The following is a 22,561-nucleotide window of genomic DNA, read 5'->3' as shown; positions in this document are numbered from 1 at the left end:
GCTGCTTGTTCTGGACATCGAAGTAAAAAGCGAAACTAAACAAAAATATCAGAGAGGACCACAAAAAATCAAGTGGTGGCTGCTGAAAGATGAGGAAGAAGGTATATTCAGGAGAAGAATAGTAGAAAAAATATGTTGGAACATGAAAGGAAGCCCTAATACAATTTGGAGAAAAATGGCCAGTAGTATTAGAGAGACTGCTATTGAAATACTTAAGAAAACGTCAGGAAAAAAGTTTGAGGATAAAGAGACCTGGTGGTGGTCAAACGAAGTACAAGAAAAAATAAAAGAGAAGAGAAAATTATATAAAAAGTGGCAAGAAACCAGATCCGACACAGATCTTCAAAACTATATGGTGGCGAAAAAGGAAGCGAAAGTAGCAGTAGCAAAAGCCAAAGCAGAAGCGTATTCAAACCTATACGATCAACTTGATACTAGAAAAGGCGAAACGAAGATATCTAAAATAGTCAAACAGAGAGCAAAGAAAGCAAAAGATTTTAATCAGATTAGATGTATCCGAGCTGAAAATCATAAAATACTAGTTTACGAAAGGGATGTCAAAAAGAGATGGAGAAAGTACTTTGACAGCTTATACAATGAAGAATTTGACAGACAGCCTGTAGAGTCAACGGAGACAGTAGCAGCAATGGTCACCAAAATAACCAACGAGGAAGTGGCTCAAGCGCTTCAAAAAATAAAGAAAGGAAAAGCGGTAGGACCAGATGATATTCCTGGGAAAGTATGGAGAGCATTGGGAGAGAGAGGAACAAGGTGGCTAGCAGGTCTATTTAATAGAATTATGGAAGTTGGACAAATGCCAGACGAATGGAGAAGCAGTATACTGGTACCTGTTTACAAAAACAAGGGAGATATACAACAATGTACAAACTAGAGGGCTATAAAACTGCTTAGCCACACCATGAAAATATGGGAAAGAGTAATTGATAGACGGATACGTGAAGAGACCGAAATATTCGAGAATCAATTTGGCTTTATGCAGGGTAGATCAACAACAGATGCAATTTTCATTATAAGGCAGTTGATGGAAAAATACAGGAGTAAAGAAACAAACGCTCATATGGTATTCATTGATCTTGAGAAAGCATATGATAGAGTTCCTCGAGAGATTCTGTGGTGGGCACTCAATAAGAAAGGAGTCGCTGGTGAATATGTAAAGATTGTGAGGGATATGTATGAGGGAGTAACGACTAGTGTTAGGACAGGTGTGGGAGAGACTGATAAATTTCATGTGAAAGTAGGATTGCAATAAGGCTCTGTGCTTAGTCCGTATTTATTCTCATTAGTTTTGGACCAGATAACAGCGAAACTACAGGGTAACATTCCATGGTGCTTAATGTATGCTGATGATGTCGTGTTAGTAGGAAATAGTGAAAGAGGCTTGGAACAAAAACTGGAACAGTGGAGACAAGCTCTGGAGGAAAAAGGTTTAAAACTTAGTAGGACAAAAACAGAGTATTTGGAATGTTCATTTAAAGATGGAGCTACTTCAAATAAAATGGTATCTTTGGATGGTGAAATGATTGTGAAAAGTTATAGTTTTAAGTATCTAGGATCGGTATTACAGAGTAATGGAGAAATAGATGGAGATGCATGCAGTAGAATTAGGGCTGGATGGATGAAGTGGAAAGAAGCGAGTGGTGTATTGTGTGACAGAAAAATTCCAATGAAGCTGAAGGGAAAATTCTATAAAACAGCCATTAGACCGGCTATGATGTACGGAACTGAATGTTGGGCAGTGAAAAAGAAAGAGGAACAACGAATGCATGTGGCAGAAATGAGAATGCTTAGATGGATGAGTGGAGTGACAAAGAAGGATAAAATTAGAAATGAGTATATTAGGGGAAGTCTAGGTGTGGCACCAATTGATGCCAAAATGAGAGAGCATAGGTTAAGATGGTTTGGTCATATTCAACGTCGAGACGTTAATCATCCAATACGAAGAGTAGCTGAAGTGCAGATTCCTGGAAGGAGTAGGAGAGGAAGACCAAAGAAGACCTGGGGGGAGACGATAAGGCAGGACATGTGGGTAAAGGGAATTAACATTGATATGACCCAAGATAGAATTGTGTGGAGAAATGCAATTAGGGAAGCCGACCCCGCATAGGGATAAGGCAAAGAGAATGATGATGATGATTACAAAAGTCTTGAAAATGGTATTAACTGCTTCGTTTGAGCGAGTCTACCTCTTTATGAAAAATTTTAGAGTGCAGTTGGGACGCGTTTCCGTGTCCCGTGCCATTAAAATATTTACGTTGTCGGACTAACGAAACGCGGCTGTAAATTTGTCGGACAAGGGATCGACAATCTTTATTAATTAAATATATGTACTTTAAATTGAAAATTAAGAGTTTTGTAATAACAAAACTCTAATAAACAAAATTTGTTTTGTAACAAACAAAACTAAATATTATGATGGAGACAGAACGAAATCTACGACGATGGAAAGAGTACGTCGAGGAACTATTTCATGACCAGAGAGAAGCTAGTACATCCGTAGATAGCTAAACGGGAGATGTAGATCCAGAGATAACAAAATCCGAGGTTAGTCAGACAATAAATCCTATGAAAACCAATAAATCTGCTGGTCCAGATGGATTACCTAGCGAGCTGATAAAGTTGGTCAACGAGAAAAACCTGGACATAATAGTAAAATTGTTCAACGCTATCTATACTACAGGAATCATCCCTAGAGAAATGTTGACATCAGCATTTGTGTGTTTGCCGAAGAAAGTGAATGCCAAAGAATGCAGTGAACCATAAGCTTAATGTCACATACCTTGAAAATTCTATTGAAAATTATCCACGCCAGAATACACTCTAAACTGGAGCTGGATATTAGTGACACTCAATATGGGTTCCGCAATGGTATGGGTACCAGAGAGGCATTATTTTCCTTCGATGTGCTGACACAGAGATGTTTGGATGTTAACCATCCTCTTTACGTCTGTTTTTTGGACTATAATAAAGCGTTTAATAAAGTAAAACATGATCGACTCATGGAAATCCTAAAAAATAAAAACCTAGATGAAAGATATTTGAGACTAATAACACACCTCTATTACAATCAGCGAGCAATAGTAAGAATTGAAAAGGAAACATCTGCGAAGAAATGGAAATAAAGAGAGGAGTCAGGCAATGTTGCATACTATCACCTCTATTATTTAACGCTTATTCTGAAGAGGTAATGCGAAAAACTCTGGAAGATGAAACAGTCGGCATAAGAGTAAATGGAGTCTTAGTTAACAATATCAGATATGCAGATGATACAGTAATAATAGCCGATAGTTTACAAGACCTGTAAAGACTCATGAGTAAAATAGTAAGGTGTAGTAGGGAGTACGGACTCTCTCTCAATATCAAAAAGACGAAGTTTATGAAAATTAGTAAAAACAACCATAATACTAACGAAATCTTGATAGTAGAGGGCCAGCAGATCGAAAGAGTAAAAAAGTACACTTACCTAGGAACACTTATAACAGAAAATAATGACTACACTACATAAATAAAAGTCAGAATCGAAAAAGCACGTTCTAATTTTATAAAAATGAAAAAGGTCCTATGTAGCAAAGATTTAACATTAGCTCTTAAAGTACGCCTAACAAAATGTTACGTCTACAGTGTACTATATTATGGAGTGGAATCATGGACGTTAAATGTAGAGATAATGAGACGGCTTAACGCCTTTGAAATGTGGACCTATAGAAGAATTATGAGGGTTTCCTGGGTAGATAAATTTACGAACAATGAAATACTGAGAAGAATAGGTAAAGAAAAGGAAGTTAAACTTACAATTAAAGAAAGAAAGCTACAGTATCTCGGACATGTAATGCGGGGCGAGAAGTATGGCATCCTACGACTCATAATGCAAGGAAAGATAGATGTCAGAAGAAGCATCGGAAGAAGACGAATATCATGGCTGAAAAACCTGAGAGAATGGTTTGGATGCAGCTCAAAATAACTATTTAGAGCTACCGCCTCAAAAATTAAAATAGCTATGATGATTGCCAACCTCCGTAGCGGAGATGGAACCTAAAGAAGAAGAAGAATAACAAAACTGCTGCGCTAGAGTGACATATTGCGGGTGTCGGACTCTACGATTTTGTTATTAAAAAACTCTTAATTTTCAATTTCAAGTACTTATGTTTAATTAATAAAGATTGTCGATCTCTTGTCCGACAAATTTACAGCCACGTTTCGTTAGTCCGACAACATAAATATGTTAATGACGCGGAACGCGAAAATACGTCCAACCCATGATACTACGACAACCAGAGATAAAGCCACTTCGAGAACAACTTTTAACCGGTGCGCGCATGACGTCAGCGCCCGACAATCTTGTACGGAGACTTATGGGAAAGCATAGAGTTTTATACATTCTCGTGTTATTAAATAACTGAAATTGCCCTTCGTCTGCTCTGTTACACTGTTTAATTTATACTTTGATGAATTATTATAATCATACCAGTAAAATAACACAATATATTATGTAGGTACTGTACTAAAAAACGTAATAGTTTTTTCACTGCAAAAATTAAAGAGGTTTCTTGACATGCAGAAAACTTTAAATAAACCGCGTCAAATAAAAGATGGTTTATTAATAAATAATAAAAAAACTAAAGTTTCAAAAAAGTATTAAAATTACAAAAACAAAATTAAGTAGATAGATTTAGATGGATTTAAAGAGGTGGCCGTTTAGCCTATTCCACTGCTACCTTTTCAGATCTATTGTGGTCCTCTAATTCTAGATTACATTCTTTAGTCTGGCCCTTCTTAAAAGGTCCAATAAGCCCCAATTCTCACCGTACATTCTTCTACATTTGCCCAAGGACATAGTAGCTTTCTGTGTGGTTTTCAGGATGTGAGCATTCCATTTCAGCCTATGATCAGCATAAACCCAAGGTATTTTGTTTTTTTGGCAAATGAAATCTCTGTTCCTCCCAGCACCGTAGTTTTAAGCCTTCTAGTCTGTCCTTTGGGTGCAGTTGGCGATTTGTTTTCTGAGCATTGACTATCAGACCACGAGAAGGGTGCAATCAAAGATTACATACCCCCAATCAATGTTGGGAGTACCCAGCGGTCTTGGGTTTAAGGAGGTGCAAAGTCCTAAGACTCTCCAAGCAAAACTCATCTCCTGAGATTAGTTCTCTTCCCGCTCAGCTTAACGACTAGAAAAAGAGCACATCTATCGCCCCCCCCCCCAAAAAAAAACAAGACAAAAAAACAAAACAAAAACAATATTAAATTTGATTCATTTTACTTAACGATTTTTGCAATTTTTTTTTATTTTATACTTTTCTTTCAACTTTTGGTTCAAAACTCGCATTCGAAAATACATCCGACATCTAAAAAATAGTTTTTTACATCACCAGGTATTTTAACAATAACTGATCTTTCCCATAAAGATTTTTGATGCCAACTTTAATAGTGTCCCCATTGAATTGGCAAAAAATATTTTCTAGTTCACGACAGTTCGTAAGTAATATTTCTGAAGGCTTCACCAAACCCCCTGCTGAGAGATGATTTACCCACGAGGAAGAAGTGTTACTATTTGTAGAACTGCCCACTTTCTTCATGTCGTAGCTTGAAAACTATGAAACCAGCTAAATTTTCTAGTCAATCATGATACAACTCTTCCATTTCAAAAACTGTTTGATGGTTTTAATTTTCTGAAGTTACTGCAAGATTTAATTGACTAAAGGGTGGTTCGGTTATCATCACTGAATCTACTACGTCATTGTTGTAACAATCAAGATTCAAAGAGCTTCCTGCTTTCATGTTTTGAAGCGACATGTTTGTTGTTTCTGGTAGGTTACTTACATTAGCTGAGAGTGAAATAACTTCATCGTTCCGACCCATAATAAAATTATGAAGACGGTATTTAAATTGCAAAGGAGACGGATGATCATGTAAACCTCCAATCACACGTATTACTGAGAATAGTCCTTCTAAGCAAACTTGATTTAAATTATATGTTGTTATATAATTAATGTTGAAATCTTTTTTTAAATCTAGAAAGAGTAGTCGCAAAGATTTAATACTAACAATAATACCATGCTGAAAGGGCAGTAATGACTATTTCTAATTATATTTAAGAATTTTATCCCGAAAATATAGCTTTATGCTTTCCGAAAACTTTCGCAAACTGCATAAAAATAACAAACTCAAGTTAAAAATCGAACACTTGGCCTGGCGTTTGTCGGTCAGTGACGTAGGCGTAGAAGAGAGAGACAGGCTTATTCATGCGCGTGGCTTTATCTCTGGTTGTCGTAGTATCATGCGTCCAACCTGCATTCTGACATTTTTCAGAAAGTGGTAGACTCGGTCAAACAAAGCAGTTAAGATCATTTTTAAGACGTTTGAAATCATCTTTCAAAAAGGACGGTGTACTGTGGACTATAAGTACCTACATTATAATTTTTTTTATTAATTTAAGGTTAAAATTGGAGTTCCGCTGATTCGACAGAATGTCACCAGACATCTGTGGAACTTCACCCAGGAGATGAAGGCTCTGGACCAAACAAAGTTCACAATCGGAGCTACTCAATATTTGAAAGATTTTGAAAAGTCTTTGCTAGACAAAATGAACAAGGAAGGCTGGAACGGAGAAGAGAATCTAGAGAAAGTTCAATGGACGCGTACCGGAGCATTATTTTATTCCATCATAGTTATTACAACAATTGGTGAGTCGAAAATACATTATTTATTTATGCAGTCTCTTGATATAATATACAGGGTGTTTCAAAAAAGGTGACACCGTTTCTAGGATAGCTAAAAACTGAAAAATAATTTGGGTTTGCTTAGTAAAGACTTTTTGTCATCCGTTTTCAAGATACAGGGCGTTGAAAAACCAAAAAATTTTACACATTTTTTACGATTTTGCGAAACTACTGGCAACCTTGTAGTGAAATTTAGTGGGTTATAAGAGGTAGTTATTTTGAACTTTTTGACATTTGCATTTTATGAATTTTACATGCATCACTGGGGGGCATACGGGTAAAAGTCACATTAATTTAAAGAAAAAAAAAATAGTACGCCAGTGAGATATTTAAAATTAAAAATCATTTTTGTATTTCCCGTTCAATTTGTGACAAAAATCTATCTTATTTTTTTCCTACGACACGCCGTTTTCATGCAAAAAATAATACATCTTATCCCTTACATGGGAGGACGAAAGGTGGACACAACAAATTACAGTGTGAAGACCACGAGCATTCAACTTTGGATGCAGCAGGCTTAATGATGATAATGAACCCTTATTATAGTATTCGAAATAAGTTTCTACAGGATCTTTCGAAAAAAGGTAACACCGTCTCTAGGGTAGGTAAAAAATTTAAAAATAATTGGGGTTTGCTTAGTAACAAATTTATTGTAACGCCATCCGTTTTTAAGATACAGGGCGTTGAAGAAACAAGAAATTTTACACAAGTTTTAGAAACTTATTTCGAATACTTTGTAAGCGTTAAGATTTTTTATTTTTTTGCATGAAAACGGCGCGGAAAAATTTAACGAGAAATTAAAAATGATTTTTAATTTAAGGTATCTCAGTGTCGTACTATTATTTTTGGCGCGCATCACACCCGTGATGCGCGCCAATGATAACTATAAAATTCTTAGTTGTACTACTTCTTGATAAACTTGTTCTTATAACTCACCAAATGTCATTACAATGTTGCCAGTAGTTTCTGGAAAAATGTGTAAATTTTTTTGTCTTCAACGCCCTTTATCTTGAAAATGGATGGCGTTACAAAATGTTTTACTAAGCAAACTCCAATTATTTTTTATTTTTTTACCTATTCTAGAGACAGTATTACCTTTTTCTGAAACACCCTATATATGTATAAATATTTTGTTTCTCATACTAGTTAGTATAACAAGCAATGTGGATGTGGACTTTATAAGGATAATTCCTGTGAAAACCGTTCACAATCTAAAATGCATACCGGTTTATTGTCGGCGCGTACTAACTATAGTACCAATTCTACTAAAAATGTGACTTACGTACCTTTTTGTTAAGTTTTCAGCGATTCAAATGACTAAAGAACTAATATAAACTTACATTGTATTCACCTTTTTAGTATTTTGTTCTATAAAACATATCTAATTTAAATCATCTTCTATATTATAAGCGTTGCTTGATTGATATATTGGGATTATTCGATATAAGGGAGCCTAATATACAGGGCGTAACAAAATTACAGGTAATAAATTAAATCACATATTCTGGGACCAAAAATAGTTCGATTGACCCTAACTTACCTTATTACAAATGTACACATAAAAAAAAGTTACAGCCCTTTGATATTACAAAATGAAAATCGATTTTTTCCAATACATATATCGAAAAATATTAGAAATTTTTTATTGAAAATGGATATATCCCGCATTCTTATGGCAGGAATATCTGAAAAAAATAACAGTGAAATTTGTACACCCCATAAAAATTTTCTGGGGATTTTTTCCCTTAAACCCCCCAAACTTTTGTGTACGTTCCAATTAAATTATTATTGTGGTACCAACAGTTAAACATAATGTTTTTAAAACTTTTTGCCTCTTAGTACTTTTTTGAAAAGCCAGTTTTTATCTAAAATCCTTTTGTACACTATGTCACTCACCTAGCTTAAAATATTTAAATGAAAAAAATAACTAACCTATCAAGAAATCAAACACCTCTAGAAAACTTTGAAGCCGTAACACAAGTTACTAAAAAGCTTACTGATAAGGACCCCGCACAAACCTTATGGAAAATAGGTCCCAGTGGATTTAGTTCATACTTTGGGAAAATACTCTTTGAAGCATCCTGATAAAAAGTTCTCATGGGCACAACTCAATCGTATGAAGGATTTTCAAGATATAGAGGCCGAAACTCGGAAAATTATAAAGATTTACGGGGTATTCCAATTCCGTGAGTTACTGGTTATTTGGAAACATGTAGAAGTTTGGATCAAAGAAAAGTACTAGTAGTCTAGGATTTTTTCCTGGCTATCCAATGGCGACCTTTACTTTGACCTTGACCTTCAACGGACGCCATCTTCTAGAGTTTCGAGGGTTTTCGGCATTCAGTTAATATAAACAGATTACTCATGGGTTTTTGGGATCGCTAAACACGAATATGCCATCAGAATTGCCCTCCGGGTGACGTGGTGGCCAGGGCCTCTGCAAGGGACGTCATCTTCTAGAGTTTCGATGGTTTTCGGCATTTAATTGATGCAGATGAATTACTGGAGGGTTTTTCGAGGTCGCTATACACGAATATGCCAGCAGAACCGACTCGCGGAGCACCTGATTTCCAAGGTCAATGAAAGGGGCTCCTGGAGTTTCGAGGGTCTTCGGTAATACATTAATGCAAATGGATTAGTTATAGGTTTTTGGGGTTGCTGAACACGAATACGTGATCAGTACAGACACAGGAGCACCTGGTGCATAAGCCAGGTTATCTTCTGGAGTTTCGGAGGAATCAAATGGATTACTCTTGGGTTTTTGGGGTTGCTGAACATGCATACATTATCAGATCCGACCCACGAATCACATTGTGCCTACGACACAATGTGATCACGTATTCGTGATCAGCAACCCCAAAAACCTATAATTAATCCGTTTGCATCAATGTAGTACCAAAGACCCTCGAAACTCCAGGAGACGCTTTCATTAACCTTGGAAACCAGGTGCTCCGGTAGTCGGTTCTGGTGGCATATTCGTGTTTAGCGACCTCAAAAAACCCTCCAGTAATTCATTTGCATCAATTAAATGCCGAGAACCATCGAAACTCTAGATGACGTCTCTTGCAGTGGCCCTGGCCACCACGTCATCTGGAGGGCAATTCTGATGGCATATTGGTGTTTTGCTATCCCAAAAACCCATGAGTAATCTGTTTATATCAATTTAATGCCTAAAACCCTCGAAACTCTAGAAGATAACGTTCGTTGAAGGTCAAGGTCAAAGTAAAGGTCGCCATTGGATAGCCAGGAAAAAATCCTAGACTACTAGTACTTTTCCTTGATCCAAACTTCTACATGTTGCCAAATAACCAGTAACTCACGGAATTGGAATACCCCATAAATCTTATAATTCTCCGAGTTTGGACCTCTATATCTTGAAAATCTTTCATACGATTGAGTTGTGCCCATGAGAACTTTTATTAGGATGCTTCAAAGAGTATTTTCACAAAGTATGAACGAAATCCACTGGGACCTATTTTCCATAAGGTTTGTGCGGGGTCCTTTGCCAGTTTTTATCGAGACTTACGATTTGTTAACAAAAAATGACAACAAACTGGACTATATTATTAAAAAATAAATAACCTGCTGAATCCTGAAAAGGTTTTAAAATCTGTAAGACAGATGGAACATAATATTTTCAATATATCGTCAGTTTTTTTCGGCGGTTCAGATGAGACGATAAATTTTCAAATCCAAGACTCAACGTCTACACTAAAATTAAGTTGGGATTAGAAAGGCTCTCTTCAAATAACAGTGAAATATCAAATCAAATGAGCAATATTTCCAAAAATCTATCTACCTTACCAACAAAAAAAGAGGTATTGAACAAAAAACATTTTTACAAGGAAGAACTTCCTGTAGTTGGCTGTATACCATTAATTACAAGTGAAATTTAATAAAAAATTTTCCTCTTGGTAAAAGGTATATTAGTTTAAAAAGCCCTAAAGGGCTACAAACATATGAAAAAAACGTTTTCGCTCTGTAACAAGAGCATCATCAGTGTTACAAGAACATGGTGAGCCAACCAAAAAATACAAGGTCAAAGCCTTTCAAAAAACAGACGAAATTCTAATATAAATAAATACATCTGATGTATTTATTTATATTAGACTTTTGTCTATTTTTTGAAAGGCTTTGACCTTGTATTTTTTGGTTGGCTCACCATGTTCTTGTAACACTGATGATGCCCTTGTTACAGAGCGAAAACGTTTTGTTCATATGTTTGTAGCCCTTTAGGGCTTTTTAAACTAATATACCTTTTACCAAGAGGAAATTTCTTTATTAAATTTCACTTAAAAAACATTTTATGCCACCACAAGTAACCAAACTGAAGAGCCTCAATGTTGCGAAGTAAGTCCAGAGCAAAAGTCAAAAAACACAGAAGATAAATGTCAGTTTGTAATTATTAGTATCTTAACACCAATAATATACACTCCTATAAAAGTGGTACACTTTATTAAAGAGAAGCTTGGTACCTATCAAAGAATATAATTAGATGTTACGCCCTCGTTAAAGATGCCGACACAGCAACTGGTTCTTCATTTAAAATAGGTATAATACCTAGATCATCTATTAACTTATTATTTAATAAGGAAATTTGGCCACCTGGTGTAATAATTAAATGGCCCATTGCATCTTCATATTCCGAACCATCGCCTTCATCCGAGTCACATAAGAATCCGAAGAATATCAGAAGTCCTGCTAGCCCGGAAAAATCTCGTTACCAGTTTATGCAACAACAAAGATGACGTACAGAACACAAATATATGTTCAGACAAGCAGGCCATCGAAATTAGCAAATCTAAGAATCTAAGAAGAGTTAGATTAACCAATAACTCTAATAGTCGATATATTCTAGCCAGATTAAGGGAACAGGATGTCTTAAAAGCCATTAAACTTCATCTTGCTTTTCTACACGACCAACCTGCTTCAGTATTTTATGATGGATTTACCAACATAAGCGTTAAACTGTCACAAGCACAAAACTAAAGCCAAAAGGCTTTCGAAGGGTTTCCTACCAAACTGAAAATCTACGAAAAATTCTTCTAGAATTTAACGACGTCTATGGAATTGGTCCAGATGAGCTGTAAGCTGATCTTGCTGCTTTTAGGTTCTTTCTCACTTCTGAAAGAATTATCCATTTACAAAAATCAAGGGAATGTCACCAAAATTACTATACCGCTGTCTCTCCTAAATGAAATTTTTAAATATCACGACGTGTTCTGAGGGACTAGAATCCTCAAATTATTTTAGTGATAACAACTTTAGCATGGTTCTGATTAATATTCGTTCTATAAGATACAAAACTGATGAATTGTTTTTGTTTCTAGAGGAATTAGGATTTCCCCCGGTAGTTGCGGTTACAAAGCACTGGCTTGAAGTCAACGAGCCTTTCAGTCAACAGTCAACTGTTAGTAGTTCTATTCTAATTTGAGCTGTTCTTAGTACTTTCTCTAGTATAATATTAAAGAAAAGATGTGCCAGCAATCCTTGTTTCAGACCACAGTTTAATTCAAACCATTCTGCGAGTTTATTACTTATCCTTACTCTGGATCTACAGCCACGGACACATATTTTACCGAGCTGGATAAGTTTTTTTTAAACTGAAAGTTTTGCCATGGCATTCCACATCTGATCCCTTTTAATGTCATATGCTTTATGGTCTGATTTATGGTCGATCTATTTTCTCTGAATCCAGCTTGTTATTCCCCTATGAAACTTTCTTTCGATTGACAAAGCTAGGATCTGCTGGCTATTAGTGTCTACACTAATGATTAATGTTTAATTGGGTCCCGGCGAATTCGTAACTATTTTAATCTCCCATCCTAATTACAGGCCAACTGGTAACTCTGGCGCGCAGTTAATTATTCGGTAACCCACCAAGTACCGGTGAATTTGTAAATTTCTTTTCTAAGTAATTACTAACGATGTTGATAATCTAATACCGGTATTCCAGGTATGTACCAAGGGCGGATCCAGAAGGGCGGATCCCTCCGAGAATTTAAAAAAATATATAAATTTAAATATTTACTATTTGCAGTTCAAATGTTTCTAGTTGCAAAGGCATATTCCGTTTGCCACGTTCACAATGAATCAGGTTCAAAGTGAAAATTATTACTCTGTCATATTTGACGAAAGGACTGACACATCAAACGTAGAACAGCTTTCCCTAAATTTGAGATACATAGATACACAATAACAACATTCGTGAAGACTTTGTCAAGTTCATTGACGCTTACGAGAACATAAAAATAATTACTGAAAATCAAGAAAGAGGGAAAGAACAAGGCCTGATAGGAGAAGAATTCGGAAAAAAGCATTAAACTTGTTGAAAGAACTGCACTTGTATCCGAAGAAATAGGTAGAAATCTTTACTGACAGTTGTAGAGTAATGAGCTCTGAAACGGTCGGTGCAATAAAAAGTTCGCAATAAATGCAGTTAGATGCAGGGGCGTATCTACGGTGAGGGAAAAAGGGGAAATTTTCCCTCCTAACAATGTCCAAAATGATAGAAAAAAAAGTATTGCACATAAAAATATATTAGCTGACATGCAACTCAAACCACAGACAGACCAATTCGGTTCAATAAATACACTAGTTAGTAAAATTAAGGGAACTTAATACATATAAGTTATTGTTTTTGTCTTTTATGTAGTTTGGGTTTATCTTTTTTATGTCTTTTGGTTGATGTTTCATTAGAATTTCCCGGCTAAGACAAATTTTCCCTCCCAAGCCAAATGTATAGATCCGCCATTGGTTAGATGTCCTTGCCTGAATCATATTTTAAGCCATTCCCTTCCAACTCCTATTAATGTATCGTCCTTCAGAAACACGGTGGGAACAATGAAGTCAGTAATTTTTTAACATGTCAACCAAGAGAACTGAAGTTTTAAAACTTGAACTGTGACAAAATTTAACAAGTTTATGCGTACAAGATGGGTTGAGCGCCATGAAAGCGTAATCCAGTTCATATCTGGCATTTTACATATAACTGAAGCACTAACATATATCTCAACATGAACATGGAAGGATCCAAGACTGGTACACTTGCATTGACGTTGCTTAATATTTATGCACATCTGAGTTTCTACGCTAAATTCACAATCAAGATGCAGTAGAAATAAACAAACCAAGACACGTTCAATGTTACTAGGAGCACTCCCAAATGCCCAAGTGCCTTAAAACTGTTAAAACTCACTATTTTAACCCTGATTTTTAAAAAATTTCCCCCAGACTCCCGGGTATTTCCCACCAAAAAAAAGTTTATGGCACCTCCCGAAAATCGGTCCTGGATCCGCCCTTGGTATGTACTTGTATAAATTATCGTCTTTGAAGGTGGTGTAAAAGTTATTCATCATTTATGTATTGTCTCTTGGACGAGTTACATGAGAAAGTCGAAATAAATTTTGTTAAAATGGCTGAAATACTTGTAACAGATTTCGTAAAGAGTGAACGTGGATGCCAAATAATTGTTTATAACTTTGAAACAGCGCTGAGGCTGCTTAGATAATCCGATTTTAATTATGTAAAGTGTATTGAATAGGTAGAGTGCCTCTTTATATGTAAAAAAATTAGTAAACTTCTAAATGGTCTACTTTTTGTTCAGAAAGTCTTTAAAAAATTTGAACTTTTTTAAAAAAATTTAGATTGCAAAATTATTAAGCAAAATCTATCAGGTCGATTTTATTAAAATTTGGTGGACAATTTAAGTACATATGATAAGGATTTTCTATGCGAATTACGAAGGTTCTAAGTGCAACCAAAGTTGTTGAAAAACACTGAAGAGGCTTATTTTGCCCCCTTATTTTGTATTTATTGCTATTTTACAGAAAGGGTAATAATTTAAGACATTTTTAACTAGTCGTATATCATACAAAATTCAATTATCTTTATTTTATTTCCCTACGACTTTGCTCCAAAATGAATCGTTTTAAAGTTATAAGCAAAGAAAGTAGAAAAAAATCAAAGTTTTTCGAAATTTTTAAATATTTTAATTTTTTTATTAATGTTTCGGGCATATTTGAGAGGGAGCATAAGTCAATTATTATTATTGAAGTTGTCACCTAACTTTATCTGCAAAAATCCGAATGCCACCTCGCACATTCACAAATAGACGTTTTTTTACAGATCCGCCCTGGTCTATACATATCATATTATTTCAATTATTTTATTAAGAGATTTCAATTTTTGTTATTTTTTTATAGGTACATATAATACACAACATGTTTTTGAGCAAACCAAGAACCATTCGCTTACATAATATGCTATATGCTTAATCCGTTATGCTATGTTGGCTTAATCCGTTACTGTTCAAATTTATTTCTTACCTTTTAACCTATCTACCTGGGGTATTAGAAGTAAACAAAGGTTTCGAATTCACCTGTATAAAGTTGCGAGTTGGGAGGGTCAGATAGTAGAAAAGTTACGAATTGGCCGGTGTACATTTCGATTTGAAAAAAATTGTCATTAAGAGTTACGAGTTGGCGCGTGTCCGTTTACTTAACACTAACATAATTAAAAAAAACAAGTGTCCGAATTTTTTTTAACAGAAGTGTATAAATGTGCTAATTTATGAAAATGCCTTGTATATTTTTAAGGAAATAACAATTTTCACTTTTTATACGTTTTATATAGTTATTGTAGCGTCTACTTCGCCAGACTCTGTATCTAATTTACCGCTTTTCCCCTTTCCGTCTACGTCTACCCAGTGTCAGGATACATTACTCGTAAATATTATATCCCAGCTTAATGCCATGTAGTAAAGTCGTCAAGAAACATTTTTCTTTGTAAATAGGTCGAAGGGTGTATACAGCTCACTGCCCTGGAAAATTCCTCCGTGCATGATGTTCCTTTTCATCTTCTGGTCCCTATTTAATCAAATTTATACAACAGAACATTGTAGCGTTCTTGTGATGTACTTATCCTAATTGTATTTACTTATTATTACTATTGCGAAATTTCATATATATTTTGCTTGTTGCTTCTAACAGTAGAACAGATTAAATTTTACCTTCGCATGTAAGATCCTGTTGTTCTTGTTTCATTATTTCGGGAGGAATTTGTATATTAGTACAGGAACGGGTTCGACTTAATCTAGGAGATTACTTATCAAATTATCTACATAGTTTTTATTTTCTGTTGAAAATTTTATTTTATTTCTTTTCTAATAGTCTGGGATGCAGGGCCGCCGAGTAAGATGAGCGGGCCCCGGTAAGAAGTGAAAAACGAGCAACCGGCAAAAAGTGAAAAGCGAAATAAATTGTTAAATTAAAAAAAATATATAAGAAACATTTTAAATATAATTTGATTGACAAAGATGTTTCTAATTTTCGAAAAATCAAATTATTCTCAATGCACAAAGTTGCTAGAAGAGTTAACCGATCATCCTTCTCTGTTGTAGATCTCATAGCATTTTTTATGCGAGAAAAACAACTAAAGGGTTTTTCCGCTTCTGCGACTGTCACCGGTAATGTGCAAAATATTTTTATACATTCTTATAACACAATATCGACGTTAGGACATAATGATTCCAATTTGAGATGTTTTAATTTCCTTTAATATCCTGAATTGACATCCTTGTATATGGGGTCATACATAAACTACGTCGTTGAGAAGAGGGAGGGGGGCTTGCTTATTACGACGGAGTACGACAGGGGGGAGGGGGTATGAGTGCCCATTCGACGTCGCTTAATATATTGGTACATTTAAATTTGTCGCTATTGTGCATATAAAAATAATTTTTTACTAGCTTCTACCAGCATTAAAGTATCAGATATTCATATAAAAACGTATAGTTTTTGATATGAAATTGAAAATAAAACAAAACGTTTACGAATAAATATACCTTTGTTAAAATAAAAAAAAAATTCTATTATAGATACTTTTATCGCATACTTTTCATTTCGTGTTTATCAGTCACGGCGTTAAAATAATATTAGGTAGCACTTTTGTACAGGACAACAAACAATAAGACATTGTTCTTTGGGCTTAAACAATCGCTTCTATATACAAAACAACGTCTGGAAGCAAACAAATATTAAATTGATATGAAAATATTGTTACAGTTACCTTTTGACCCACTTACCACGTGTGGGAGTCATATGTTGCCCTAGGGCCGTATCCTTAGGAATTTTATACATCCTTTGGATTTTTCGGTGTGTTCATTTATATAAGACTTTTGTCTGTTTTTGAAAGGCTTTGACCTTTGTATTTTTTTGGTTGGCTCACCATGTTCTTGTAACACTGATGATGCTCTTGTTACAGAGCGAAAACGTTTTGTTTATATGTTTGTAGCCCTTTAAGGCTTTTTAAACTAATATACCTTTTACCAAGAAGAAAATTTTTTATTAAATTTCACTTGCAATTAATGGTATACAGCCAACTACACGAAGTTCTTCCTTGTGGATTTTTATTAAATTGATAGTTTATTTATGTGCTGCATACTGTGTGTGAAACAACAGTTCTGAAAGAACGAATAGAAGTAAAATATCGTTTTCTATTTAGTTAGTAAGTCGTATTTATACTTTATAAGAAATGGCATCGAAATCAAAACAAAATTAATATAAAGATTTATATAATGCAGTTAAGAAACATACCCCGCAAAATCTTGGTCCAATGCTATTTAAATGCATTCATTTTTTTCGAATACTAAGAAAACTAATAAAGATTTTTGAAAAATTTAAACGCAGATTGAAAGACTGCATTATTGCCGAGGGCCAAAAGTTCCTGAAAACATCTACAATGTTTATTTTAATAAGTTACAGGTGTGAAAAAAAAAAAAGAAAATTTGGTCTGATTTTTCATTTCAAATATTTCATTCAAAAGAGACCTTTTGTTTATTCTAAGGGACTTCCAACCCTCGGTAATAATGTAATCTTTTATTCTGCGTTTAAATTTTTCAAATATATTTATTAGTTTTCTCAGGATTCGAAAAAAAATAATACATTTAAATAGCATTGGACCAAGATTTTACGCCTACCCCCTCATATTTGATTTAAAAAAACAGAAATAATATTGATTTTTTTTAAATCAATGAAAGGGGGGTCGTGAGTTGCAACGACGACATCGACATGGAGGGGGGGGGGGTCGTCTCTAAACGACGAATTACGACGGAGGGGGGTGGAGGGTATTAAAAAGTTCAAATTTTTTACGACGTAGTTTATGGATGCTCCCTATCGCTCTCAAATGAAAAGTTTCATCTATGAGATTTTCACAGATGTTATCTTTAAAAACCTCACGCAATATATTAATTTGTCTCTAAATATTGCCGTCATCTTCATCTCGGAATATCCGTAATAGACTAAGAGCCGCTATAGGTGAAATTTCTTAATCATTTTAGGCACGATGGGACCCTATAACTTAAATAGTAGAACCTAAAAGAAAACGTTTGAGCACTGTGCCGTCACTTTTTAGTGGCACATGCGTCTACAGTGGCGCATCAAACTTTCCACTTATGGACGGGATACATAAATTAAAAAATACCCTCCCTCATTACCAGAATTTAATTTTTTTCATTTTTTTAAGTTCTATGTGATTAAGACATAAGATTCATAGTAATTTTAATTCACCACTCCCTTCTCCCTGCCCCCACCATCATTAACTTTAATTTTCGATTTTATTTTTTTTTTGGTGGGATGCAATCAATTTTAAAATTTCAAAAAATTCACACACATAGTTAAGGTCTTTATAAAACACGTCTATTTTTTATAGACCTGTAGGTTGAGTGTACATAACCTCAAAAAAATTAAAAATTTTTTTTTTTGGAAAAAAGTATATAACTTTTTTTTTGGGAATAGCTGCAGATCTAATTTTTTCTTAGTCTTGTGTATTTTATCAAAAACTATATTTCAAATTTTTTTCAGATTTTTCTGTAACGCTGGTCATCTTCAAAAATCCAAAAAAACTGTTTTTTAAGGGGATTTTGGGGGGTTTGAACGTGTTTTTCTGATTTTTAAATATTTTAAAGGACTCAGTTACTTCAAGTTACATATAACCTATAAAAACAAAATTGATTGTATATATTATGAAGTCTATAAAATAGGGAAAATCTCCCAAAACCCCCCCAAAAAACAGTTTTTCGGATTTTTGAAGGTGGGGAGCCTTACAGAAAAATCTGAAAAAAATTAAAAATATAGTGTTTGATAAAACACACAAGATTAAGAAAAATTAGACCTGCAGCTATTCCTCAAAAGAAGTTATACGCTTTTTTGAAAAAAAAATTCCTTTTAATTTTTTGAGGTTATGTATACTCTACCTATGGGTCTATAAAAAATAAGCATGTTTTATAAAAGCCTCAGCTATGCGTGTGAATTTTTTGAAATTTTAAAATTGATTGCATCCCACCAAAAAAAATAAAAACGAAAAATGAAGTTTTTGATGGTGGGGGCAGGGGGAAGGGGGTGGTGGGTTAAAATTACGCTGAATCCTATGTGTTAATCACATAGAACTTAAAAAAATAAAAAAGGTTAATTCTGTTAGTAAGGGAGGGTAACTTTTAATTTATTTATCCCGTCCATAAGTGGAAAGTTTGATGCGCCACTGTCGACGCATGTGCCACTGAAAAGTGACGGCACAGTGTTCAAACGTTTTCTTTTAGGTTCTACTATTTAAGTTATAGGGTCCCATCGTGCCTAAAATGATTAAGAAATTTCACCTATAGCGGCTCTTAGTCTATAAAACTAGCGAAGGGATTTCATTTGCTGCATTAAATTTTCTGGTTAAATTGCTTATTTAGTCCAGGAACCGAAGCTTTTCAGCTCGTAATTTTTACAGAATGGACCGATTTGCTTGAAAATTTAAGAATAAGTAGTGGATAGTCCAAGGATCAAAATCTATATGATGCCGAAAGGCGCTTTTACCATAGGGGTGGTTGCCACCCCACCTTGGGGGTGGAAATTTTTTATTATATTTTGACCGCAAAAGTTGATAAAAACATTCATTTTAAGCAAAAAATTTTCCATACATTTTTTTGATAAAATTAATATTTTTCGATTTATTCGCTATCGAAAGTGTTAGTTTTATATCGAAAAATCAATGTTTTTCGATATGATACTCATTTACGATTCACTCAATTTTTGCCGTAAAAAAATTTTTTTCAAGCCAAGTTCTTGGGATTTAAATAACCTACAATTCCATATTTAAACATTTTTTCGTATCTCCGATGCTAATCTGTCAATTCTGAAGAAAATGACATTTTTTACCAAACTACAAAAATTCGTTTTTCGCTTTTAACTCCAGGTTTTTTAAAATTAATCCTTGTAAGCCAGTCAAACTTCTAGAATCTATTAATAATACATAAGTAAAGAATAATGAATAAGGCCAATGACTAAAAACACTGATAACTTACATTATTAAGCTTCCAATTGGACTTCTCCTTTTTTTTTTCAAAAAATACATTGATTTTTTAACCGTAACTTTTTTTTATTTTTTTATCCTAGAAAGTTTGGTAAAAAATAATTTTATATACCCCTACAAGGTCTATTAATATTAAATCCTTTTAAAATCCTAAGTCGCAAAAAGAGGTGACTGTAAAAGGGTTGGAAAAGTTGGTTTTTGCATATTATTACAAGTTTTAATTGTCAACAGATCACTCAGTTTTTGCCATAAAAAATTTTTGCTAACCCCTTTCTTGGAAATTAAATAAGCTACAATTTTAGATTTACATATTTTTCGTATCTCTGATGGTAATATTTCTATTCTGAAGAAAAAAGCATTTTTTACCAAACTACAAAAATTCGTTATTCGCTTTTAACCCGATTTTTTTAAAAACTAATTATTCTAAGCCGCTCAAACCTCTACAACCTATTAATAATACAGTCGAACCCGCTTATTGGAATAGCCTTCGTGCAAAGCAAAAGTATTCCTATAACCGGGATATTCTAATAACCGATCATGGGTGACTAGAAGAAACGTTTCGGGACCTCAAATTTCTATTCCTTAAAGCGGGATATTCCTTTAACAGGTATTCTAATAAGCGGGTTCGACTGTACATAAATATATAAGACCAAATAAGGTAAATGACTAATTTTAATTAGGATGGTAACTAGGGGGAAGTTTCCGATCACTTTTTCGCTGAAAAAAATAGGGACTGACATTCTCTTCATAATAAGTCACTAAATTTTTGAGCTAGAGACCTTTTTTATTTCTGTAGATAGATATTTTTAAATACTTTAAATTAGTTTGAACAAGTTATCCTCGAAAAATGCAGAGTTTTCCCGTCTTTTGAGTTTGAAACTACAATATTTAGCATTTGACGAAGAAGAACTAACATATAATAAAGTATAGCTCGATTACTATTGGTCTTAAAGAAAATTAAAAAAAAAACTGTTTTGTTAATTTTTTCAAAAGGTACATTTTTGTTAAGCAAAGTTGTTTTGATAAAACGAAAACTTTTTGAGTTATTAGCAGAAAACTGATTAAAAAACATTGATTTTTTATGATATAAAACTAACACTTTCGATAGCGAATAAATCGAAAACTATTAATTTTATAAAAAAAACATATAGAACGTTTTTGCTTAGAATGAATGTTTTTAACAACTTTTGCGGTCAAAATATAATAAAAAATTTCCACCCCCGAGATAGGGTGGCAACCACCCCCATGGTAATAGCGCCTTTTGGCATTATATAGATTTTGATCCTTGGACTATCCACTACTTATTCTGAAATTTTCAAGCAAATCGATCCATTCTGTAAAAATTGCGAGGTTTTGTCCTATTTTAAGCTTCATTACTTGGACTAATTAGGTATTCTTTTTCTCATGATCATCTTTCAGTGCGTCACAGTTTTTAGATTTCTTTCTAACGCATTAAATTGTATGTGACAGAAAAAAAGGTACGTCCGTGATTACAGACATTTACAACATTTATTCTAGTTATTCTAGTTGTCGATAGATGGCGCCATAATAAAAAAAATAATTTTTTTTTAATTAGATTATAATATCATAAATATAATCTGTATAATTTATAAAACTATACAAATCAAAGAAAATACCATTTTATAAATGCAAGAAACACATTTGATTTGTTTTTATTCCAAATTGAAAATAAAATGTGACAACTGTCAGATTTAACTAAAATGTCATGTTAGAATAAATGTCATAAATGTGTATTATCACGGACTTACCCTTTTTCCTATCATTTGTTACGCACTGAAAAATGCTCATGAAAAGGACAATACCTATACAATTTTTGACATTATTAAATATTTCACAGCGAAATATTGCGTCGGACTCGGACTAAATTATCAGTCGCGTCACTTCTAGGACCAGGCAAATCATCAAAAATCTCGCAAGCTTCTTGCGACGTTTTTACTTATTTGATGTAAATTCTGGATTTATTCTATAATTGCTGGCAACTAACTTAGATTTTGTCAACAATGGAAGACCATGAATTTTGATTTTTCTAATGAGCAACAAAAAATAAGAAAAATTACGATTTTGGCCTGGTCGATGCCGGGCCCCTTACATAGCCGGGTCCCGGTAATGTGTACCGGCTGTACCGCCCTCTCAGCGAGCCTGCTGGGAGGTAGTGTCAAATTTTTACGGTAACTTTAGCACGGATTCTATGAATTTATTTTTGCTCAGGCGAGTCGGGTTCGATTCCCGACGTCGGAAATCCAGGAGCCAGATATTCTGACCACTAGGCCATTATGGATGTAAGAATAATATTTGACATATAAGTTGTAGGGTTTTTCCATATACTTTCATACTTTATCTGTTCTTGCCTAAAATCCCCGGTTTTGGGCCAGCTGACACATCATTTTTTGATAAGCTTATTGACTATATAAAAAAACAGCCATGCTAAACTGCTCCGGTCAAACTTGACG

The 22,561-nt window shown here is 34.2% G+C and overlaps 2 protein-coding genes across 10 annotated transcripts in view; both read left to right on the top strand.

The window, feature by feature from the left end:
• Positions 1-22,561, top strand: part of LOC126887620 (uncharacterized) — a 376,841-nt gene that overhangs the window by 18,398 nt on the left and 335,882 nt on the right. For all 9 annotated transcript variants that reach the window (XM_050655215.1, XM_050655221.1, XM_050655222.1 and 6 more), the window contains one exon: positions 6,455-6,701. In XM_050655215.1, the coding sequence (XP_050511172.1) occupies positions 6,455-6,701 (247 nt within the window). The remainder of the gene's footprint in view (positions 1-6,454; positions 6,702-22,561) is intronic.
• Positions 1,354-2,152, top strand: LOC126887624 (uncharacterized). Its single transcript, XM_050655228.1, has one exon. The coding sequence runs from the start codon at positions 1,355-1,357 to the stop codon at positions 2,123-2,125; it is 771 nt and encodes a 256-aa protein (XP_050511185.1). The 5' UTR covers position 1,354; the 3' UTR covers positions 2,126-2,152.

Source organism: Diabrotica virgifera, chromosome 7 (genome assembly GCF_917563875.1).
Source record: "Diabrotica virgifera virgifera chromosome 7, PGI_DIABVI_V3a".
NCBI lineage: Eukaryota > Metazoa > Arthropoda > Insecta > Coleoptera > Chrysomelidae > Diabrotica > Diabrotica virgifera.
This window is presented reverse-complemented; position numbering and strand designations above follow the sequence as displayed.

Coding starts and splice junctions, on each gene's coding strand:
- LOC126887624 (XM_050655228.1), top strand. CDS start 1,355: ATGTATGCTGATGATGTCGTGTTAGTAGGAAATAGTGAAAGAGGCTTG.